The sequence below is a fragment of the Haliaeetus leucocephalus genome, unplaced genomic scaffold, assembly GCF_000737465.1.
Source record: "Haliaeetus leucocephalus isolate CR32 unplaced genomic scaffold, Haliaeetus_leucocephalus-4.0 Scaffold751, whole genome shotgun sequence".
Lineage (NCBI taxonomy): Eukaryota > Metazoa > Chordata > Aves > Accipitriformes > Accipitridae > Haliaeetus > Haliaeetus leucocephalus.
Genome location: NW_010973187.1, coordinates 11,613,025 through 11,636,249, shown reverse-complemented (window position 1 = coordinate 11,636,249; position 23,225 = coordinate 11,613,025). Strand labels below are relative to the sequence as shown.

The window sequence follows — 23,225 nt, the reverse complement described above, 5'->3', positions numbered from 1 at the left end:
TATTATTATTTTGTGATTATCATTGTTGGATTACTCATGGCATTTAAATGCACACCTTTTAAAATGAAATACAGAAATATGAATATTTAAACAATCTGTTTCAAGATCACTAGGTACATCATTACCTCATCTACGAGACAATTTCATATTTGCTTTGATCCTCTTCAACCTCAAACAGATAGCAACCAGCTTTCAGTAGTGTCTCTTCATAATGTTTCTTTTTCAATATTCCCATGCCTTGGACTAAATTGCTTCCACTGAAGATGTTCAGTGGCCCAAATGACAGTATTTGGATTCTGAATTTGTTGGATCTCTCTCTCTGGCTTTTCTTTTGGCCTGTTTTCAGATTAATAATGTGAGAGTAGATAAGCTTCAGGGAAAAAAAAAATAGAACATATATTTCAGCATGTTAGCCCAATAATACTACTATACAGCATCAAAAGAATAAAGCTGTGTGTTTCTCCAGAGCCCTGAGAAGAATACCTTTTTTAAACCCTTGCCTCTCAGAGATTCATATTCCTGTGGGAATGTAAGTGATACCAAGGGCAGCAGCTTTTGAGTGCAGCTGTAGTTATCATTAAAAGAGATAAGTATTTGAAGGAATTTTGATATGTCAGACACGCTTTGATATCAAAGGTCTCTTGTGTGAAATACAGAGCTATGCAACCTCTAAAATGCATGCTATTTTTAATGTTTAAGAAATAAGGTCATAATAAGCCAGAAAGTCATACTCAGGTGCTGTGAATCACAGTAATTCCTTACGGAACAAGACACACATATACATACCTTGTATGCCTATATCTGAGTATGCACAAGTTACTTTTCTGTGAATCTTGCGTCATTTATATCCTTAGACTATTATGGATGTAACAACATTGCAAATCACTTTAAAAATGCTTTTTCATTGGCAGCCAGAAATTGGGTCAAATACATTGAAAGAAATACAGAAAAGTGGGCATTTCTAGATTCTAGAGTTCACATATTACATACAAAGCAGTACAGTGTATATTCTCTGTTTGTATTTAACTTTCCTTACCTAGTAATATGAAATGATAGAAAAAGATTTTTATATAAAGTCTAAAAGCTGAGAAAATTAATGACTAGTTTGAAGTACTGCCTTCAGCTTTCACAGATTTCATTGATAAGTGAAGAGTCACCGTACTGAAGAAGGTGTTAAATAGCCTCTGTAGGATTGACAAAAGCAATGAAATCTGTGTCCTGCATACATGATGAAACATTAAAACGTAGCTGAAAAAAAGCTAATGTTATATCGAGAGATTCATTGTAACTCCCGATTCGCCTATTAGTGTTGTTTTTTTTTTTAATAATTTAAGCGGTGCTTTTGCCAAGTATCAGTCTCAGAACTTTGTGCCCTACGCTTTCACAAGAGGCAGTGGTATAAAAGTGGTGGGAAGTGAAGCTTTATCAATATCCTTTCTCCTTTTGCCATTCTCCCAAAGCAAAATGGAGACTCTCTGAAGCCATTTGCCAGCATTTACTATTAATCTAAGGTCTATGTCTATATTTTTTTGATTTTTTTTAAATCATATTCAACCAATTGGTTATATTAATAAGTCTGCTATCCAGCCATTATTCATCTGAGAAACAATGCAACCTAACTGTGTTGTGTTTTTCCTATTGCAAAATCTTGTCTGTCTTTTTTTTAATTATTATTATTTTATTTTTCTGAAGGCAGAGTGGGTTCAGACACAGTACCTGCCAAACATGGAGAGACCTCAGACATAGATTCCAGTTTTTACCAGTCTCTAGTGCTTTGTGGATCCAGGTTCAGGCATTCTAACCTCGAACATGCTAATATTTTTTAGCCATTTAATAACTGGGAGTCAAAAGTCATATTGGCATGGAGGAAAATATAGAAATGCAGTCTGCAAGCCCATGAAAGAATGTCATTGCATTACAGCTGCTTAACAAGTTATCGTCCATCAGCTGAAGTACTGTAATTGTCTGTCCATGCACTTGAGCTTGCCCAGAGTGAGGTAAACATTCATGTGCTCCAGGGATTACTCATTAAATGAAGCATTATGTTTTAGTACTGAGAAGTCTCTGCTGTCCTTCCATTATTTTCTACTTTAAAGACAAATTCACTCTGCATAAGAGTAATTTTAATTATGTGGTTTGCTGTGTGTGTATGTTGGACATTTTTCAATTGCTCATGCAGACGGCAGACAAACACATACATATTTGTGCACACAACATTTCACTGCTATAATTAGGTATTTCTGGCACTTCGCAATAGCAGGATCAAAGCCAAATTGCAGCTACCTTTGGAAAATCTTATAAGTAGCTGTTATTGAAAAAGGAGGTGTAACTTTTCTGTTTTAAAACTTAATGAGGATTTTTTTTCAGAAAGTGTAATTTTTTCTGTCATCATTTTAATGTTAGTTTTTGATAAAAAAAATCAGAGAACTTTTGAGTATGTGTATTTTTTGAAACAGCTCTGAAACTCACTAGGAAATGACAGAAATGTCATTACATTATCATGATCCACTGCAGTTACTAACTTAACTTGAAACTTAACTTTTGATAGATATAATCAAAAGAACTAAATAATTTTTGATTCTAAGTAAGTAAATATAACTAATTTGATCCTTTGGAATAACAGTTTATAATAGTGAGTTGAAAACTTTGTTGTTGTAAAAGGAAAGGAACTTTTTTCTACGGGGCTCACTATAGTATTTCTGTGCGATGTAACCCATTTGTATATTTACTACCCCTCATGATTCACTATGTGGGATATTGCTAAAGAAGCTGTATTCTGACAGGCCCTTAAATTAATGACTATGCATGTATGAAGTATAAGTATGGAGTATATAAAGTACAATAGTTTTTTAGTATTTATATTTGTCTACTGATCCACTAGAATATAACAAACTCAAATAAGCAATCCATTTCATGAGCTGTAAATTCAAGTTCTGACCTATTGACTTCATGAGAATAAAAATTCTCCAGTGGGAGTAACATGTTCATCATGTCTTAACATAAAGTCCAGGAGTCAAGGAAATGCCTGACTGGAATAAACAAGTAGCTCATCCAGTCTGCCATTCTGGCACCAAGAGTGGGTAAGTCCAGATGTTTGAATGGAAGGCATAAATCTTCGCAATATTTCTGTTCTAAATTGCAAGATGCTGTTTCTTACAGCACTCACACCTTGAAAAGTGAAGATTAATAGAGCTTATAACTGTATTTCCACATAGTCAGCTTACAGCATAAATCTTAAAATATATTTCTTAAATTATTTATCCGAACAATTTTGAGAACAGAAGATTTTAAAGGTATGTTATCTGTGCAAAAGTAAACCCCTTTCCCCCTGCTTTTATTTCTTTTATAATGAGAGTAAAAGTTCTGGACATGGGAAAACCCGCCCATTTCAGTACAGTAAAAATGAATTTTGCTGCAATGCGAGAGAGGCGGAGGGCCTTGTGAGGGAGAGGGGTGACAGAGCTACCCAACTGCGGGGTACTGGCGTGCTTTCTCCGTCCTGTCACCTGAAGGTATTCACCAAGGATGAGTGGGCACCCTTCGGCTGCTGGTGTTGAGCCACTGTTGGCTGTGAAACCTGGAGGGTTTCGCTTTCACTGATCTAAGCTGTGATTTTGCCCCACCCATGTATTCGCCAACCTTGGCAAAAACTTTGGTTGGATGTTCAAAGCTGGTCCTGGATTCCGACCAAAGATTTAGTTGTGAGATGTTACATCTCATCTTGTGCAGTGACCGTAGCAAGACATTTTTCTTCAGCAGCAAACACTCATTGGAGCTGACCCCTACTATCACCTTCTTAATTTTCTCTGACCAATTTTCTCTTAATTTCCCAGCCATTCTGTGAGTCTATTATACAAAGTAAAATAATGAGGTAGCGTGCATAATGCCTCTCATGTTAAAACAGTTGGCTGATCATCACAACTAAATCGGAATCTTCTTGTTTTTATTGCCTAGTGGGATCTACTTTCTGGCTAATATTATCAAGGTGATGGTATATGAGGGGAAATGAATATGTTGTCACATTGAATTGTTGGTATTGGAAATGGTTCTTCACACATTGGGTACTAGACATACAAAATTGTTTGCCAGATGGTGTTGCAGATGCAAGAATTTTACAAGGGCTCAAAGGGAGGCTGGACAAGTACTTGAAAGTGATATCTACTTGGGGGTTACAAAATAGACAGGCCACAATAGGCTCAGGAAATCTCCTGAGCTGAAAATAGATGGAAAGAAGGGGGAGCACTAGGGGTGTGGAAATATCATATATAAATGTTCTATTCTTATTCTTCCTTACACTTACTATTGAAAACAGACTACTAGACTGGATGAGCCTTCAGTCTTGCCATTACAAACATTTCTGTATTCTTATTTAAGTAAGGAGTTGTTGTGTGAGAGGGTTTTTCTGGAACAGGAAATGAAGGTGGAGAAAACCCAGAACTGCTAAACGTAGAAAATCAGTAATGTGTTTTGTGATACATATTGCTAAGGAAAGCAAATTGAGAGACAACTTTAATGTTGAAAGAAGCTCAAATGTGATTACTTTCTCAGTTACTGTCTGCATAGGTTTGCAGTCTTGCTTTTTTAGCTTTTCCATTTAATCTTATATTACTGTGAGGAATGGGTTTGCATTGTTTTCTTGGTGATTTCTCCTGGTATTTTTCCAAGGACATACAGAAGGCATTTGCTGATCTAGCTGCACATCTCCTACGTCCTGCGTGCTGCTTTCTAAACCTGTTGCCAAACTTAAGTACCATAAATTGCACTACAATACACATATACTATTGATAAACAAAGAAACAATCAGCTGTAGCAACTATGTCTGCTAAAGATGTTCCTCTTTTTCAGAAGGGAGATTGTTATGTGGAACAATTAAAAGGGGCATGGTCAACTCACAGTTCATGAGTCAATTCAGTGACTCATAATATTGAAATTTATTATGCACATAAGGCATTTATTTTAATCTTGTTTTTTTCATTTGTCTCATCCTTTGTTAGGATTGGCCTTGCATGCTGGATTCTTATCTTTTTATTGTTTTGTGTTTTTAGTGTTTATACAAGCACTTCTGAAAAACAAGAATGTGGCTGAGGTGCCTCTAAAGGAATAGAGATGCCAGAGTTGGAGTGGGCTTTTTGAATTGACTCACTCTGCATGTCCTGACTGCCAGAGCTGAGTTATAACTTGTAAATGTCTCTGGAAACGGCCTACTTTCTTATCGTCTATACAATTTAAATTTGCCTCTGGCAGAATTGTTGTTGCAAAAAAAGTGTAAAAAAAAAAAAAGTCATGGTTATCTGTGCTACTATTGTGTTTCTTAATATGATGAGTATTAATAATGATGGTGAAAATTATAACTGTTCTTACTCCCTAAATTGTTCTACTTAATATTAAGAAGAACAAAATTCTGCTGAAATGTTTTTCTTTGCATATTTTAATGTTTTGGCAGATGATATCAGCCACAGACTTGTATCAGCTGTCTGAAATAACTGCTTGCTGATCATTAGAGTGATTATAACCCACAAGCTTATAGATACTCTGGAACCTGTCAAGAAAAAATGCTGTAAGAAGATATTTTTCCAGAAAGTCCATCTGAAAGAAAAACTGCTTTTTGCCTCCTCCCAGTTTATTAACGGCATGAGATGATAGCAGTTTAGCAATAATTGTCTTGGTACAAATTGCTAGTCATCTGTGTTCTTTTTAGTTGATGCTTTCAGTGGGCGCTTTTTTTTGGTCATTAATGGCACTTCTGTCACCATATGTCTTAGTCAATCACAGATCTTCAGAATAACAAAACTCACAGTTTACATGTACGTGTCTATGTTTTTGCTGGGTTCTGGAGAAATGTGACTATTCTGTGTGTCCTACAAAGGGAGTTGTGAGACCTCACCCTGCACTGCACATTACGCAGGAAGAATTAGCAATGAGTGCTTTCTGTGCCTCAGGAGGAGCACAAAGCAGCTGTAGCGGGACTAAGGGTCTAGACAGCTGATCTCATTGAGGATGGAGGATGGTCAGCACAACAGAGAAAAAGTTCGACAGCTTGTCAATTCATGACCCTAAGGTCTAAGAGACTTCCATTCCCTCAGACAAATGCTGATCCCCATTAATATGAATGGTTGAACTTCACTTGACATCAGTCAGTCCTGGGTCTGAGTGCAAGTACGTTATTCCCTGTGCCATTAACGCAGGTCACATACCCCAGCTGAGCAGGCAAGGGAAGCAGAGTTTCCAGTAGTCATTGTTGTTTTGCTTTTGCAGTACTGTGTGAAGATGGTCAATAGGTTTATTCCTTTGTAACTGTGTTCCATGCTTGAGTATCTTCAAGGTATTTGTTTCACTTTCTAGAGTTCATCTTTCTGTTTGTATGTGTTTATTTACAAATGATATACTGTGTCTCAGGTAACGCACTCGACAGGGTGGAAAGAAGCATATCATGTTTAAGATAGTGGCATTGGTAACTATTAATTAATATAATCTGATTCCACTCCTTATTCACTTCAAGTCCTCCTAGGATGGCTACTGAGTACATTTAGCATCAGCTTCCCCAGCTGTGAAACTGGTACAGTAGGAATACATTTCCTTTGCAAAGACTCAATAATGTATATACTAGTTACTGTGTATTTTAAATAGAATGTATGAAAGGCATTATATAAGTTTTAAAAACTACACCTTATTAGTGTTTTATTCCTCTCCACACATAGGAATTTCAATTTTGCATTGAAGATTAAAAAAAAAATTAAAATATCAAGGATTAATTTGTCTAACAGGTTATCACTTATCTCCCCATTTTAGAGGTGGTTACCGTTTAGTTTGCTGAAGGACCCATGGACCAAGGTTCCTTCTGAACAGCCAATATCTAGTTTTTCTCATGATATATTCCTAGTAGTGCTGTTTTTCTGGTTCCTTGTGAAGAAATTGCCCTTCACATGGTCTGTCCATGTAAGGCTTTTGTATAATGCATGCTGATTTAGTTAGTTGTTATATTTGTAAGCTCCAGCTGCAGCCGTCACTCTCCGAATCTGTCATTGAAGGATTTTGTTTTAAATTCTGCCTGGCTTTGTTTTCAGATGTCTCTGAATTCCTCCCTGTGTTGAGTCACAGCTGTGAAAAGGGAAATCTACCTCTTTAATTCAAGGGGTCAGTGGTTTAAAAGCACTAAAGCCCGTTGGGGAATAGCTTAAGGAAGATAGTTAATCTTGATGATCCCAAGGGGTTTCATAAACATACATAAGGCTCATCTGACATGAGGAGTCCTGTACGTCTTCAAGCCCTGGTTTCTTTGGGGGTGCCTGTTTCACCAGGGAGTGGGATCCTGTGTAGGAAAAGCACCTGTGGTGGATGTTTGCCACCTGCTCAGCCATGGCTATGGAAACACAACTTAATCTTGTCCACCACATCCCTTTTTCTAGCTAAGATGGCACAGAGGCCAAATCCTTTCTAGTCATTTCTCTCCCCACAACCTTGAGAAGCATTTAATGTAGTAACTACAGTGGCTTCCACTTCTTGATCCAACTGGGAGATAGTAGACTGGCATGAAGGAGTTGCTAATTTGGACAGAAAAGAGAGGTCATGCTGGAATACACTGCTGATATTTTGTTTTCTGGGTGAGCAGAACTCGTTGGCTTCGTTTGGGTGTCAGCAGTCCATCCAGTGGTATTTCTCACCCAGCTTCCTCTTCTAGCTCCAGTGGGGGAATCCTGGAAGAAATCCCCTTCTTGCTTCATCAGTGCAGACAAAAACATTATTTCAAATACAGTGTCAATAATTCTGACACTCACTTCTGTGTTTGGTTCTCATGGGATGGGCAAACCAGGACTGCGTGGGTGAACAATATCTGGCAGCCTTGAGATACTGGATTAAGTTATATAGCTAATTCAGCGTCTGTACCTGTTCTGTGTGTAGTTCACTTGTCCTATGCACACATTACTATTCTTGATACAGGGATTTATGATCTGCTTGTGAATCAGCTCTTGAAACACTGCAGTTTTTGGTCAGTTTTATAAAAGGAAAGCATTCCTGATTTCAATCAGAGTTCAGTAGTAAAGGAGCTGATTTGTGAGCAGATCAGGTAGGCATTGCCCTCATCAGAAGAGTTCTTGGAAAGACAAGGGTGATCACTAGAGAGCAGGCAAAGCCATTTGATGGCTGTCAGAGCCTTAAGTTGATCAGTGGAAAGGTGTTGGATGTTGCTGAAGACCTTCACTGTGTGATCCACTTCAGTCATTCCTCTGTCCGTTAGCTTTTAAAAGAACTAATAGAAAAATATAGGTTGGAAGGGACATCAGGAGGTCATATGGTCCCATTTGCAGCTCAAAGGATGGATGACTTCAGCTTTGGATCAGGTTGCTCAGGGCTGTGTCCAGTCAAGTTTCAAATGTCTGCAATGATGAAGAAACCCCAACTCCTCTGAGCCCCCGTTCCAGCGTTGACCATTCTTGTAGGGAATGAAGCCTCAGAACTCCCTCAAGATCAAGACTGCTTCATCATCATAGGGGACAAGTGTCTGCTGAGGAAAAGGAAATTAGAGGTGATGTTTTGCATCCTACCTTTTTTATATTAATCTTCTGGTTATGGCAACTCCCCAGTAACTAACTGGTTAACTGTCTAAAAAGCTTTGCATTTTTCAGTGAAGTATTGATTCATCTGTGCACTCTGTGTCCTCACTTTGTCCTCACGAGACAAAGGAAAGTTCTTGTGGTTTTAAACCAAAGTGGAAATAGTTCTGCGTTGAATGGAGGTGGTGATGCCTGAATTCTTGTTTTCTTTTCAGTATGGCTGTTTCAGATTCCAGGAACTGTCATGTTAGCACCCTTCACAAAGCAGCTTAAAAATAGACTAGCAAAACAACTCTATTGCACCAAATATAAATTGATTTCTGCTGCAACACAAGCAGCAAGTTCTTGTAGGGTCTGATAGCGGCATGTTCTAACCCTTGAAAATAGTAAAATGGGTGATCAGTGAACACAGGAGTGTTATAGCTTTGATAACTTGCCATCTGAACTCACACTGGCCACGCATTACTCCTTATGCAGCTCTGTGAAGTTCTTGTTTATGGAAATTCAAACTGTGATTGCTTGTAATTTTCTGCAGTTTGCACAAGGGCTTAAATCAAGAGTCAAACTCTGGAAGAAGTGGTATGTGAGTCATGGATCTCACCGCAGGAATCACGGCCAGCAGTCTGTAGTCCCTGGTGAGAAGGGTGGCTGGGTGACTAAGGCACTGCCTGGATGTCGAGGGGATGTGGGTACTGGTCCTAACTGCTGGTGTGACCTTATGTAAGTGAAGTCATCTCCTATGGTAACATTAAAAAAAAAAAATCAATTAACTCCTAATGGCAAGGACGGAGGATAGAGAATAGAGGCATTAAAGCTTTTAAACTGCTCGGGTGCTGTGGTGATACCTGAGGGAAACCTGTCAAGAGGAGTAGGTCTACATTAAGTTAGTGAATTGTGTAAGCTTACAGATGGGATGTGTCACAGTAGCTCTGCTGATTCCCTGTCACACATCCTCCAAATATAAAAGAAATCAAATGTTTAAAAAAAAACTAGGAAGAAAGCAAATGCATTCAGCCTAACAATATAACTAGGTTAATGTGCCAACACAGATCACTGCACTGCAGTGTACATGTTCATAAGTATATCGTTTTACATATTGGCTGCACAAAATGTTAATCCAAAATTAGTTGGACAATGGATATAAAAAATCCTCCTCTAATAGAGTTCAAATGTATAGTCATGAATTATTAAATCAAAATTTGTTGGAAGTGTAAATTAAGATCCTTCCGGCATGTCTCTTCCTATACTGTAATTTATATATTAAAGCCCTGCAGACTGTGCTGAACCAAGTTCACTGACAGTGCATCATATAATGAGGCCATACGTCGATGAAAGGAATTCTACAAAAATATGCCATTGGATATACAGCAAACATATTTGATCAAAGCCCAGCCGTCATATGAAGTATACATTTTTAAACCCTCACTAAACTGTATTAGCCTGAATTGTTTTGGAAACTACCAGATCAGATACTACGCAGCTGACAATGAACTAAGTAATACTGGCAGTTAATGAAACATCCTATCAAGATTAGTACAATAGAAACAATTCAAAAATAGTTAATTACGTTAAGAAGCCAACTACAACATGTAGTTGCCTGTCCATTCTACTTTTCTCTGAGAGTCCCATAGGCAGCTTTTAGATACATCTGGGAAATCCTTGAGTGCCTACAAGCATTTAAGCAAAATTCCAAACTAGTTGGCAGTACATTTCTGCTTACATCAGATAAACCTAGCTACAATTTATAGCACAATAAAGCATTTGCTGTGAAATTAAATTAACATTTTAGATTTATTTGTAAATGTAAATCTTTGTGCCTTTATTTCTTTCAGTTTTGGGAAGGGTTTGTTTGGGGGTGTTTCTGGTTGGGTTTTCCTTTAGTAGGGTCTGCTGGGTTATGATGTATGGATGGGCTGGTTAGCGTTGGGAGAACCAAGGTATTTCTGCCTGCACACACAGTTGGCTGGTTGGTGGTTCCTCTGATGCATGTATAGCTGAGATGTGTAATATATTGTATACTGTGCAATTAATGGGGCCATACAACAGTAGGAGCTGGCTTAAGTATGGATTGCTTGGATCAAGGACAGAAGAGCCCTACCTACTTGCATCTAGAGATATAGCCATGCAGACAGCTTGCTGGCTATACGCTTTCAGAGTGTGTACTATTATTTGTCTTGCTGCTGTATCATGCCTAGAAGCCTGGATTTGATTCATGACAAATTTCACCAGAGTGCTACACTGTCTTCCCATCAAGCTGGGTTTTTCACAAGCGTGCAAAATACACGGTAGGGCAAGTCCCCGTGCAAGTAACTAATCTGTAAAATACCCCACTGCCAGTAGTTACTGGTGACCCCAGAAATACCAGCTAGCTCAGACCTCTGGTAGTTGAACTGTCACTAATAGCAGACTCATGCTCCAGCCCTGCAGATGTTGGAAGGTCTCCTATGAAAGGAGGTACAGAGAACAGTTTTTCCACAGCAAAACACTGGCAAGAATTCCTGGAGGTGAAAAAGAGACTGTAATCCTTCGAGTTGGCCTTTGTGGGTATATGTTTCTTCCAGCAAAAGAGTGGTAGCTGCAGGGTCAGTGGTTTAGCTGCCTTGACAGCGCTGCCTGGGGTTAATTCAGGTTTTAGCGGGACAAATGCAATCTGTTAGTGTTTAAATGTTCAGGCAGGTCTCCCCAAAATGAGCATTTCTTTTCTCCGATGGTCATCATGACACTTTTCTGGCTTTTCAGTATTTTCTCAACGGCAGGCTAAGGTTGTTCCACAGGCAAAGCTTCCCGCATGCATTCTCTCCCTGTCTACTTATTCAGAGCTGAGCCAAGCCACCCCAAGTGCTGCAGGTGGTGACAGACATTTCAGAGGAAAATTGTCTGGCTCTCTTCGAAAAACTTCAGACGTCACGGTACTCGGCAGGAAGCGGTTTTCATCTAGTCTACCTTTTCATTAATGTCTCTAGGAATTTGCGTCCTACTGCCTTTTTCTTTTCTTGGATACCAAAGTTACAAACCCTGTCTTAAAATCACTTTTCATAGCTTGAGAGGTTTTTTTGGTCTGCTGGGGAAACACGCTGTACTTAAAATAATGTAACGCTGAGGTTTGGCTTAGGGTTCCTTTTGATTCTTATGTGTTGCTAAATCGTGCCATACACTGCTTTCTTCTTTGGCTTGTGTTTTTTCTTTTTCTTTTTCTTTTTTTTTTTTTTAATGATCAGACATGTAGGGTGTTCTCATGTCATTCTAAATAAAGAGCCTATGGGAAACTGTTATTACAGATGTAACATCTGAAGTCACAGTTCCTTCCACCAAAAAAAAAAAAAAAAAAATCCATCTGAGATGCATATGCATCTAACTTCAGAATGAAAGGCATGTAGATTTTTATGTGTGGAAGATATCAGTTGCACATCTGACTGGTGGGACATTTTATTTATCTGCCTACCTCCTCTTTGCAATATTGTTATCAGATGACAAGTTGCTATCCATCCCATCTTTTTCTTGGACAATAGACACTGTGCTTGAGAAACAGGCTATAGAATGTAGAACTATAGGTCTGATTTTCTTTTGCTTTTTTAAGAAAACACAATATACAAAGACTTAGGGTTACAGAGTAGCATTTGTTTTATCATCAGTCTTGGATTTATGCATTCTAAGTCCAAAAGATACAATGCCACAGATAAAACTTCTCAGAATCGCTGTTCCTAGTGATATATAACATGTCTGTGTTCACGGCTGTCCGTATGTCACATTCTGAAAGGATTACTTCTATGTCTACGTGAAATCTTTGGGTGTAATCCTGACCCCATTGACACTGACCTGAAAAATATCCCCATATCTTTTGAGGATAAAGTGCTCATTTCCTATGTGTATAATTTTAGGTGCCCGACAGTAAATTTCATGGTCAGATAAGCTCTTCATAGCAGTGTGACACAGACCACTCTATAAAGGTTATCCATTCTTACCAGTATTTATCTCCAAACAGACTACATGCCTTTTACAAATGCTTCCATCAGTAGACTAGCTTCAGAAAGATGCAGAAAACTGCAAAAAATAAACCCAATAAGTGAGTTAATTCTTCTTCTCTCATGTTTCACTTAGTCACCATTTTTACTTTAGCTTGAGTTTATCTTCATCTTAATGAACCAAAAATCCAATGTAATCCTCAAACATATTTTCTAGACTTTGGAGAGCTTTATTTATTATCAGATGGTTCTCTGCAATAAAAACAAAATTTTTTTGCTCTTTGTTCCCTCAGTTGCATCCTCCTCTCTCTGTGCCTTCATTTTTCTTTGCTCTCTTTGGCTCTTCTCAGCTGGGAAACAGAGCAGAGATTTTTCTTGCCTTCCAGACTACTGGTGTTGAATGGATAGGGTATAAATCCTGTGAGGAGCTCAGTAAAGGTAAAGCCTGTAAAGCTTTGTAAAACTCATTATAAGCTGGGTTATGCTTCATATGAGTCTTTAGTATTCATCTGGGTATTTAACAATAGCAAGGTCTATGTTTGCTTTATGGCAAAACCTTATCTAAACCAGATATATGAAACCCAATGATTTAAGCAAAATAAAACAAAAAAATCACCTACTGTAGGCTCACATAATTTTTTTTATTGTACCATTGTCTTTGTATTCAGTAATTTTTGCTAGTGTTGGGAAGTGATGTAATACTGATCTGGGGTTTTTGCAAAAAGAAGTATTTTTCAGAATCCTTGAAGAGAACATTTGCTGTACTATAAACAGCACAAAAGCTACTTAATAAATGGGAAAATAGTGATGAATAATACTGTTTACCAGTTCTTGGATGAAGTTAGCTTTAAACTGAGATTTAACAATGAAGAGAAAAGCCTCCTCTGCCAAATAATATATCAACAGACCGTCTATCTAAGGGGTACAAGAACGTAGTCTCATTGTGGTCTGGATGAACGTCATCTTTGTTATTTAAGAAGAAAATTAAGAATATTAAGTAAGTATGGAGATGTAATTTTATTTTTAGTCTTTTTTATTTTATGATTTACTAATCTGACTCATGTATGCTTGTACATTTCCCTCTTATTAACACAGAATATTCAATACCCAGTTCATGATTATAGTACAGTTTTGAACCACACAGTAGACAACCGTAGTAATTTTTCTTTTGGAATATGTATGATAATTTATAAGTGAGACATCTACAGGTAAATGCATTGGAAACATACATCTGTATATTTGTAGTTAAAGTAACATGCTTTAAATTTGTATGCATATATATAAAGTACGTGTACAGTATGAGTAAAGAGCTGAAGTACCTTTCAATAAATTTGAGTCGTAGGTGGAATACTTTTTGTTTCTCTTTGCAGCTGGTTAGTTTTAAATCTTTTAAAGCAGTATGTTTGTCTAACAGGCCACTCATGCTATTTGGTTGATGTTTGCAAGGGATATCTTTTACTCTTTTCTCACTCCATGGAAGAATAAAACAAAACAAAACAAGATCTCAGACAGGGATAGGTGAGGAGAAGAAAGAAAACCACCAACATCAGAGATAGTGGTTTACATATTAAGACTAAATGGCCTAAGTAACTTATTCAGTCAACTTATGAGTCTATAGTGACCATCAGACATTTTTCTATTCTATTCTAGCTTTTATGAGTCAACATGAGCCAACTCAAAGGTTGCTCTAGATTTTCAGCAGTTGCAATTTCTAACATTGCTATTAGATTCAATATAACTGAGCCATACCACTCGGTTAATTGCTTTTTCTGTATTTGCTGCAGGCTGTTTTCATTTTCCTCTTTACTGGACTACAAAATTTCAAATTTTAAATTGGCCTCAGAAAACGAGTGCTGGAGACAGGTTTTAAATTATCCTCCAATTCTGTATAGGTTTTTGTTATGGAATTAAACTGAGAGTTACATAAACTACTGTTAAAAAACTGTGTGTTTGCAGGTGGGTCGCAGCCCTTCCAGCTGTGGACTTCATGATGCCAGGAGAAGTCAGAAACCTACACAGTATTTGTGAATGTGAGATTTTGCATTTAGATAGGTTTGAGCTGAATGATCTGAAAAAACTCCCATAAGCACAGAACTCCCTACTGTCTGTGTGTTTGAGAAGGCTGAAGAGCTCTGTTTATTGCAACAAAGAGCCTGGAATAAATTATGTTTAGTAAATTGGCTCCAGGTTTTCTTGTTTCAGACAGTAGCTTCAGAGTAATCTGGTTTATAGGCTCTGGTGAATCTGACCAATTGCAGGGAGGTGACACCTCATTTCAGGGATGTGACATCACACATGTGCCAGTTACGTCCAGCCACCTCTCTCCGGCAGGATGGCAGGACACCAGCAGATCAACATTTTGTCTTTTGGCAGTTTTAACCTACAGCCCGCTATGAATTTATGAGCCCCGCAGGGAGGTCCTACCAGGATGGAGCCAGGCTCCTTGGCCCCTCTTCAGCATCACGCATCCCACCCCCGCACGGGGCAAATAAAAGCTCCTTTATTCCACTGGAAATACCCTTATTTCAGCGAGGTGTATGCATAGCTTCCTTCCCCAGTCAGTCTCACAGGTGATAATTAACAGAGTGCAGATATTTCCTAGCAGAAGCCAAGGTGGGAAAGCAGTTTTAGCCTCAGCATTTTTCTTTTGAAACTCTTTTTCCTCATTTATTTTGGGTCTGTTCATGATGAGGAAACTTTATAGCGTGTTGGTGCTTAGCAGAACTATTGAAGAACTAAAGGAAACCATAATTTTTCCTCCTCTGACAAAACTCTTCTTACTTTTGAGGGGAGGAAAGAACGGGGGAGTTAGATTTGCTTTTAGGTTTTATATTTTATTTCTGTTCACGGGTCTGATTACTTCTGAGCAGCGTGACTATGGCTTTTTTCAACACAGGACATTGATTGACATTGCACATGTTACAGAGGGGAAGGATATTTCCTGAAGATTAATGGCCAGTTAGTTGGTCTGAAGTTCATTAACCTGAGCTAGTCATTAGACTGCTGGAAGGACTCTGTGTGGAAGCTGGAATTGTATTAGAAGATGATCATAAACTAAAAATATATGTGACAATCTGGCCAGATTGTAATGAATCTAGGACAAGACAGGGTTGGCTCGAGCTCACAGAGCAGCTGCCTCCAGTGTAAACTAACTGCCTTGTGTCAGGAATTAAAGCAAATGGTTTTTCACAGACATTATTCAAATAAAAGGGGAAAGAAAAAAAAAGAAAAAAAAAGAAAAAAAAAAGAAGAAAGGTTTCCATTAGCAGAAGAACCCTACATGAAAAAATGAGGTTGTGAGGTATGGCCAAAGGGCCAAGTTTGGTGCTAGTCCTCAATCAATTAAGCAAATGACAGTGCATTCAGGCAACTTTTTTTTTCTGTAAGTGGCAAATTTACTCCTGATCCTTCACTGTACTTTACTTCAAGAAAATGAGCCCCAGATCCTTTGGTGAGATCCCTATTGGCTGAGGCCCAGACCCTCAAGCCATGACTTCTCAGCATATTTGCAGTGAGACTGGCTCCCTCTTAATTGCTTCTTTTTCAAGTGTGGTTTGTCTCTATCGTCCCGCTGAAGATGAACAGGGCTGGTGTCTCTTGTCTTAATATAGTCCTCCCCCTCCTCCCTCCCCTTCTTTTGCCCTTCTTCCCCCTAAAATAGATTTCTTTAAGGTGATATAACCCTATGATAATCTAGTCAACAGCAGCCCTTCGTAGTCCAACCACAAATAAGATGTACTGGCATGGAAGAAGTGAGGGCTTTCTCTCAGGATCCTATACTCTAATAAAGGGAAGGGAAGGATGAACCAGAGGCATTTCATGTTTGTTTTGTTTTCTTTCCATGTCATCTCGTGAATATGTAATGGCACTTGGCCAAAAGTAGTGCGTTCAGACACCGAATGTGAGTGTTGAGGGAGGGCTTGAGAAGAAAGCAGCTCAATGTTCCACGATAGGAAGGATGCTTCGGGCATTTTACAAATCATTTCCCCCTCTCTCTTTCTCCGTCACACCCTTCCTGCACACTCCCTGGTCTTTTGCTATTGGCAGAAGGTCTGGAGGCTCAGAAAGCCCCAGCTTCATCTGAGGTTTCCTCTGGCAGAGAGAACTGAAGGGGTCCTCTTTCCAGTCCCTTCATGCCAGGAAGGATGTACCGCCTGCCTCATGAGGTGCGAAATTGATTCTGGATGCCTCCAAGCTCGCAGAGGTGCTCTGGCAGCTCAAGTGCCAGACCTGTGGAGCGGCTCCAGGGCCACGAGTTGTGCTGCGTCTCTCGTGGGCTCACGAGGAGCCTTTCCCTTTCCCTTGATGTCTGTGCAAGTGCTGGCTGACGCGGGCACTAGGATTACTCTTTTAATCAGGCGGTTTCAGTACCTTTCAGAAAAGAATTTTCATGGCAAGTCATGAGCCATTAATCTCGCTACTAACCATAACATTTCCTTACTCTTAATTTACAGCATTACTCAAACACTGACTTTTGTCATCTCACTAACTATCTCCCTTGACCTCTGGTATCATGCACTTGCAGGGGAAAGAATCTGGTCTTGCACATATTTTCATGCTCTGACCTCTGTGAATTATGAACCATCAAATTCTGCCTTCAGAACTCAGGATGCCATTTCAAATAATTTCATAGGCAAAAATGGAGTTCCTGGGCAAAAGGGATCCCTTATAACTGGGTACAAACAGGACTCCAGGAGAACTGTTGCTGCTTTCTGTTCAGCTAGTGGGGTGGCAGTGTGACCTTGAGGAAGTTCACTGTAGTTTTATTATTCCAGTTTTGCATAGGGAAAATAAGGACAGTGATAATTACTTTCATTTGTAAAACACTTTAAGATTTATGGAATATGAATGACTGTTATTAAGTGAAAAGTGTTGTAAAGCTGGCTTAGATGCATACTGTGCTAACGAAGTCCCGTATCAGCCTATTGACCTCAGCATGAACCACTCATTAAAGTTTATAGGACATTTTGGTGGGTGAATTGAGGCAGTTATTCTGCTGGAAATATCATACTGAAAGCACATTTAAATCCATCAGCCGCATTGACTTTTTTTCTCTATTGAAACTAAACACAACTGCTTGCTCTATCCAATTTTCTTAGTTTATTTATGAAAGTTTATGATGGGTATGTATTCACTGTTAACTCGGCTTGTACGCCCATGGTATCTGAGGTATTACAGTTTATTCTAGTTATAGCATAAACATACAATAGTTGTTGTACTGAGATAAAGCGAGAGTTATAAAACATTAAGATATCCAATGGAGCAGTATGAACTAATGAGTTCCGTGGTCACTTTTGAATGGCAAAAGTTCTTTTTATGGATACTGCATTAATTTATTTTATGCTTAAACTTTAGCTATGCTAGACATTGGTGTTTGCAAAGTTTACATATTTTTCCAACCTCAAAGTGTGTAAGTTTAGTATTAAAGAAACAGATTTACAACATTTTGATTTATACTAGAGGAACAAATACTTTCATAGCAAACGTGTTAAATAAGCTACTCTTTAAAGATAGGTCTGGCTTGCTTTCAGTATTATTATTTATATAATAATGCAAAAAATCTACAGATGTTTTCTTTTTGCTTCCAGATTAAATTTGGATTGTTTGAAAAGCGGGAAGATATTTCACGTTAGTGCAAAAGAAGATACAGAAGAAGAGAGCAGAATGAGAGCTTCCCAAGTACCACATGCCTGCAGCCTGTTATCTTTAGCGATGCTGTTCCTTCCAGTGACTGGAATGTCAAAACAAAATGTCCCAAGACTAAAGCTTTCCTATAAAGGTAAACTTTTCATCAGTTTTTCTGATTCTGCCACTTTTGTTTTGATGTGACGTTGCCAGCAGTTCATTTGTATTATTAATCAGGGAAACGAAACTCAGTTGTTCCTACAGTTCCTAGAAACACATGCCAGAAGCCTTAAAAATGGATGGATTCTGCCTAGGGACAGTATTAAATTCTCTTTTTTTGGGTGGAGGGGTACATGTTTCTGAAATATAACTGGGTTTTTAAATTGTTATTTCAGTTCACTCCTAGAGGATATTAACATACCGTACATAAATTAGGGGGTAGTCGTTGCCTACACATAGGCTTCTAGTGCTACTTGAAATGCCATGAGGCCCATTGGAGACATTCCCATGTGGCTGGTGGGGCTGATGTGGGACGTGGAAGACACTCACACCTTTCTAGAGCATCAGGGAAAATTGAGAGAGCTGCCCCAGGTGTTTAAAATGGCACCGGCATTTTAGTTTGGTAATAATTTTGTTCTCTATCACTAAGTTGGTATATGTAATTTTTGAAATGTTGTTTTCTTTCTTTTTACCTCTTTGGATCACAAAAGCGTGTTTTTCTGAGGACTTTCTTAACCTTATGTGTACTTCTTGTTGAGAATATTACAGGGTGAGGGGTTTAAACACAGATGTATTTTTTAATTCTTTATTGGACAAGTTCTTAAAAAAGGTAGACTTCTTGTTGCTTTGAATGTACAGTACACGTCCACAGTTTTTACAAGGCACAGAGATGCATCACATTGTTATTGTCTTCTTTAGCTAAAGCAAATGCTTTCCATTTAATTATTTTTCAGTTATGTCAGCACCCTGCCCTTCTGGGAGCTAATTCTGCTCTCAGTTTTTCAAACTTAGGTCTTCCTATACATTACAGAATTACACTCAGGATGGTGTGATGGGACAGGAGGCTGTAAAGCCTTCATCAGTGGTTATGGTATGTTTATCATGAGTTTAACACCACAGGAATTTATTGAGTAAGCACGATGACATACTATTTATTTACAAGCTTCTCTTTTGCTGGATTTGTATGCCACTGTGTATGGTATTCCCCTGTGTATATATGTGTTTGAATGTGTGTGAGAGAGATGGAGGAAGAGAGATCAAGGGATCTTGACAACATTTTTATAAATTCAGGAAACAGTTGCACTCGCTTAAGCCAATGAATACAGAAACTGAAAGACCTGACATGAGTTATGAAAGTTAGCAATAAAAAACCCCTAACATATAGCCAGACTTTTCACAGCTAGGCCTTTTGAGATAATTCCCAATAGCAGCATATACCATATGGTGATGGCATTTATTGTGGATTTGACACTCATGATTAGTGAATTCCTCTCGACTTCAAAAGCAGATAGCCTTTGGCAGAATCCTGATGGGTGCATTTGGCAGGTAAGGAGGGGGAGAGAGAAAAATTATTGAGGTCAACACAGGGAAAAAAAAAAATCACTGAAATCTTAGTTTAAAATAGTGGCAGACACTTGCTGGGAGTGGTTGGGAAAATGCCTGAGCTCGTTTAAAAAGACAATGAGCAGATGATTGATATTTAGGCCCTGACCCAAACTTTTATTAGCAATTTTATAAACCTTTCAGCTTGGCTTGAGGGATACAGTTTCCTATCCAAATTTATCCACCTATGTCCCTGTAGGGGAAAAAAAAAGCAACAACAGATACAAAATGGCACATAAATCATAATTTAGAGAGCTGTGATGGAACTGAAAAGCCAAAGGAAAGAGAATTATCAGACTTTACTGTGCCTCCTCTTGCCTTTTTTTTGGGGCGGGGGGGGAGGGGGGGTATTTTCCTTTTTCCACAGGGAACAAGAAAAAAGTTACTGCTTTGTTTTCACACTTTTGCATTGTAAATGGTGCAGGTAGCACTTGTCATAATTAAATCATGTTTTTGTTGTTGACAACAGCATGGCAAATGGCCTGACTATTTAATACAGTTGTCAGAATTGAGCTTACCTTCCTCCCTGCCCCCCCCAACTATTCCAGCCAAAATAACTCCAAGGTTTTTGAGAATAAGATGTAGGAGAAATTAACTGTCTTGCCAGTTCTCATAAAATTGTTACAGTCATGTCATTGACAAGTTCTGGCATTTCCATTCTTTGGAACTAAGACTTGAAATATCATGAGGAGGATAATATGGGGCCCTTTTCCTTCTTTATGGAAAGCTGACCAAAATTGGCTACATCAGGAAGCTCTGAAAACCTGGTCACACACGTGTGTTCATCTAGCTGCTAAAGGTGTCGTCCTTCAAGGGATGGTTTCATCCCCTTCCAAGTGCAACGTGTTTATGGGATAGCATAGCTCCATCTTCCCAGAACGGCTGAACATTTCCTTGGGCAGGAGAGCTGGAAGCAAGCAGGACTTTCCCCTGCAGTTACTCCATCCCACAGCTGCAGCCCAGCACACCTCAGCTGAGGGCTAGGAAACTGCTTCTTCCCATGCCCTGACAGCAAGGAGAAGAAAGGGAATGCCCAGTGATGAATGCTGAGGATGAAGAAATGTAGGGCACAAGAAGAGAGAAAGAAGAAGAGGGAACGGTATTAAAGGAACACAGAGAAAGAGAAAATTGAGAGAGAAAGAAGTCAGTGGTGGATAGAGGAAGGGGGAGACGGAGCAGGGTGGGGTAGCTAAGAGAAGTGTCTATAACAGCAAGAGTGCTTCAATAAACCATAGTGTGTCACTGGTCCTCTGCGTTCAGACAGCAATTAAAATTTTAGAGCTTGTCTGCATGGCAGTTAGAGGTTTTCATCTTCTGTGAGATAGCTTAAGGGGCGGAAATCCGTGCTGGAAATGTTAAGATACAGATATCCCAGTGGATGATGTGGGTATCAATGTGATGTCCTATGATGGATTTCCTTTATTGTTTGCTCCAATTCTAAAAACTCATACATACATAAAACTACAAATACACTCAAGTCAACTAAAATACTTTCTAATGCAAAGCCATGTATACTCCACCTGTGTTAATATAATACACTATGATCTTTATTTACATACCTTATCCTATATTCCCACATTTTCCCCAGTTCACTTCCTGAATAATTCTTCAATAATTCTTTTTATCTTCTTCACTAAGATTTTAGCTTTTAGATATTGGTGCATGTCATTCATTTACCAGAAATTATCACTGCTCTCATGATGCTTCTGGGGTGCTCTCCCTAGACAGACCTTGATTAATCTATAGCTCTTAGATACTTTTGCAAGATTATGAGATGTTTTTATTATTATGTTACATCTTGAATATTAGGAGAAGGTAAACAAACTGTCTTCTAAGAGAAGATTATCATCCTTCAAAAACTAGGGCCTGATTTTTAAGTAATATACCATATTTTAATACTCTTTGTATGACACTACATTCAGTCTCAGGGCAACAGTGTGTATTTATCATTCATTTCCATGTGGCTGGAGATACCCTATGACCATCATCCAAACTGCAGAACTCTGCAAGCACAGAAGTGACATTTAGCTTCCCTAATCTTACTGTCTGCTACCTCATTTAACATCCTCATTCCTACCTCTACAGCAAATGCAGAAGGTTTTCATATACCAGTCTCATTTAATACTGTCATTTACAGGATGGCATCAGTTCTGTTACTGAAGAAGGGAAGGGCCTGTGTTGTAATTGATACATACGAACGTGTTTAATTCCTATTGTGTAGACAGTCTTATTTTTGTCTATCTTTTGGGTAGTAGTCTTTGCTACTTTATTGGCAGGTACTTTTATACAGATATTTTGTGTGTGTTTCTAGGTTTTAGTTTACAGGGAGAGACAGAGAATAACAAGACCAGAAGCTTGATTGCCTTCTAGGAAAAAAAAAAAAAATTAAAAAATTCAACCTCTTTCAGTTTGTGGCCCTCCTAAAATTTTTCCAGTAGAAATGCAGACTCCTAACTACAAATTTAAGCCTATAGATATGTTTTATTTTATTTCTTTTCATGGACATCTTAGAAGTAGTCTGTGCACTCAAAGAATTATAGAATCATTTAGGTTGGAAAAGACCCCTAAGATCATTGAGTCCAACTGTAAACCTAACACTGCCAAGTCCACCACTAAACCATGTCCCTAAGCACCACATCTACACGTCTTTTAAATACCTCCAGGGATGGTGACTCCACCACTTCCCTGGGCAGACTGTTCCAATGCTTGTCAACCCTTTTGGTGAAGAAATTTTTCCTAATATCCAATCTAAACCTCCCCTGGTGCAACTTGAGGCCATCTCCTCTCATCCTATCAGTTGTTACTTGGGAGAAGAAACCAACCCCCACCTGGGGGTGAGCCCCAGCCCAGATTTGGACATTGTCACCGGTGACATATCCACGCTGACATTCACAAACAAATATGATTGCCATGCAGGAATGTGACCATGTCCTATGCAGGCCACGCTTACTGTGACCAGTGCTGATTTGGTCAGAGGACCAGGATCCTGCGTTGTGACACAGCACATAGGAAAAGGCGAGACTGAAGGCAACCTTTGGCTTTTAAAACTTAACACTGTTAAAAACAATCATGGCAGTAATTTATATCTAATAAACAAGAACATTATTCTCAGCTGATTTTTTTCTTCTTTGCATTGAACGAATTAAGATGTATTCTCACTCCCACTAAAGTTATGGCAAGGGTTTTGCCACTGAAGTAAGTTGAAGCAGGATTGAATTTCCACTCCTTATTGCTTTTTCATCTTAAATAAGTGAACTAAAGACATGGAATTCTGTCTCCTATGTTGAAGGATGACAATGCTAAATCATCAGCTCCACATGGAAATTAGCCACGTCCAAGAACTGTTTAGCTTCATGCAGTGTTTTACATACATGATTTTTTTCCCCCTAAGAGTGATCCATTCTTACAGCACTCTGAAACAGAAAACAGAGGATAACATTTTGGAGCCAGGAATTCTTTTGAAAACTTGACTGGATTAGTACAT

The 23,225-nt window shown here is 38.7% G+C and overlaps 1 protein-coding gene across 1 annotated transcript in view; it reads left to right on the top strand.

Annotated features, from left to right (window-relative positions):
* The window catches only part of SEMA3D (sema domain, immunoglobulin domain (Ig), short basic domain, secreted, (semaphorin) 3D), a 140,021-nt gene that overhangs the window by 20,595 nt on the left and 96,201 nt on the right, over positions 1 to 23,225 (top strand). The window contains exon 2 of the mRNA XM_010580948.1: positions 18,103 to 18,293. Within this exon, the coding sequence (XP_010579250.1) occupies positions 18,103 to 18,293 (191 nt within the window). The remainder of the gene's footprint in view (positions 1 to 18,102; positions 18,294 to 23,225) is intronic.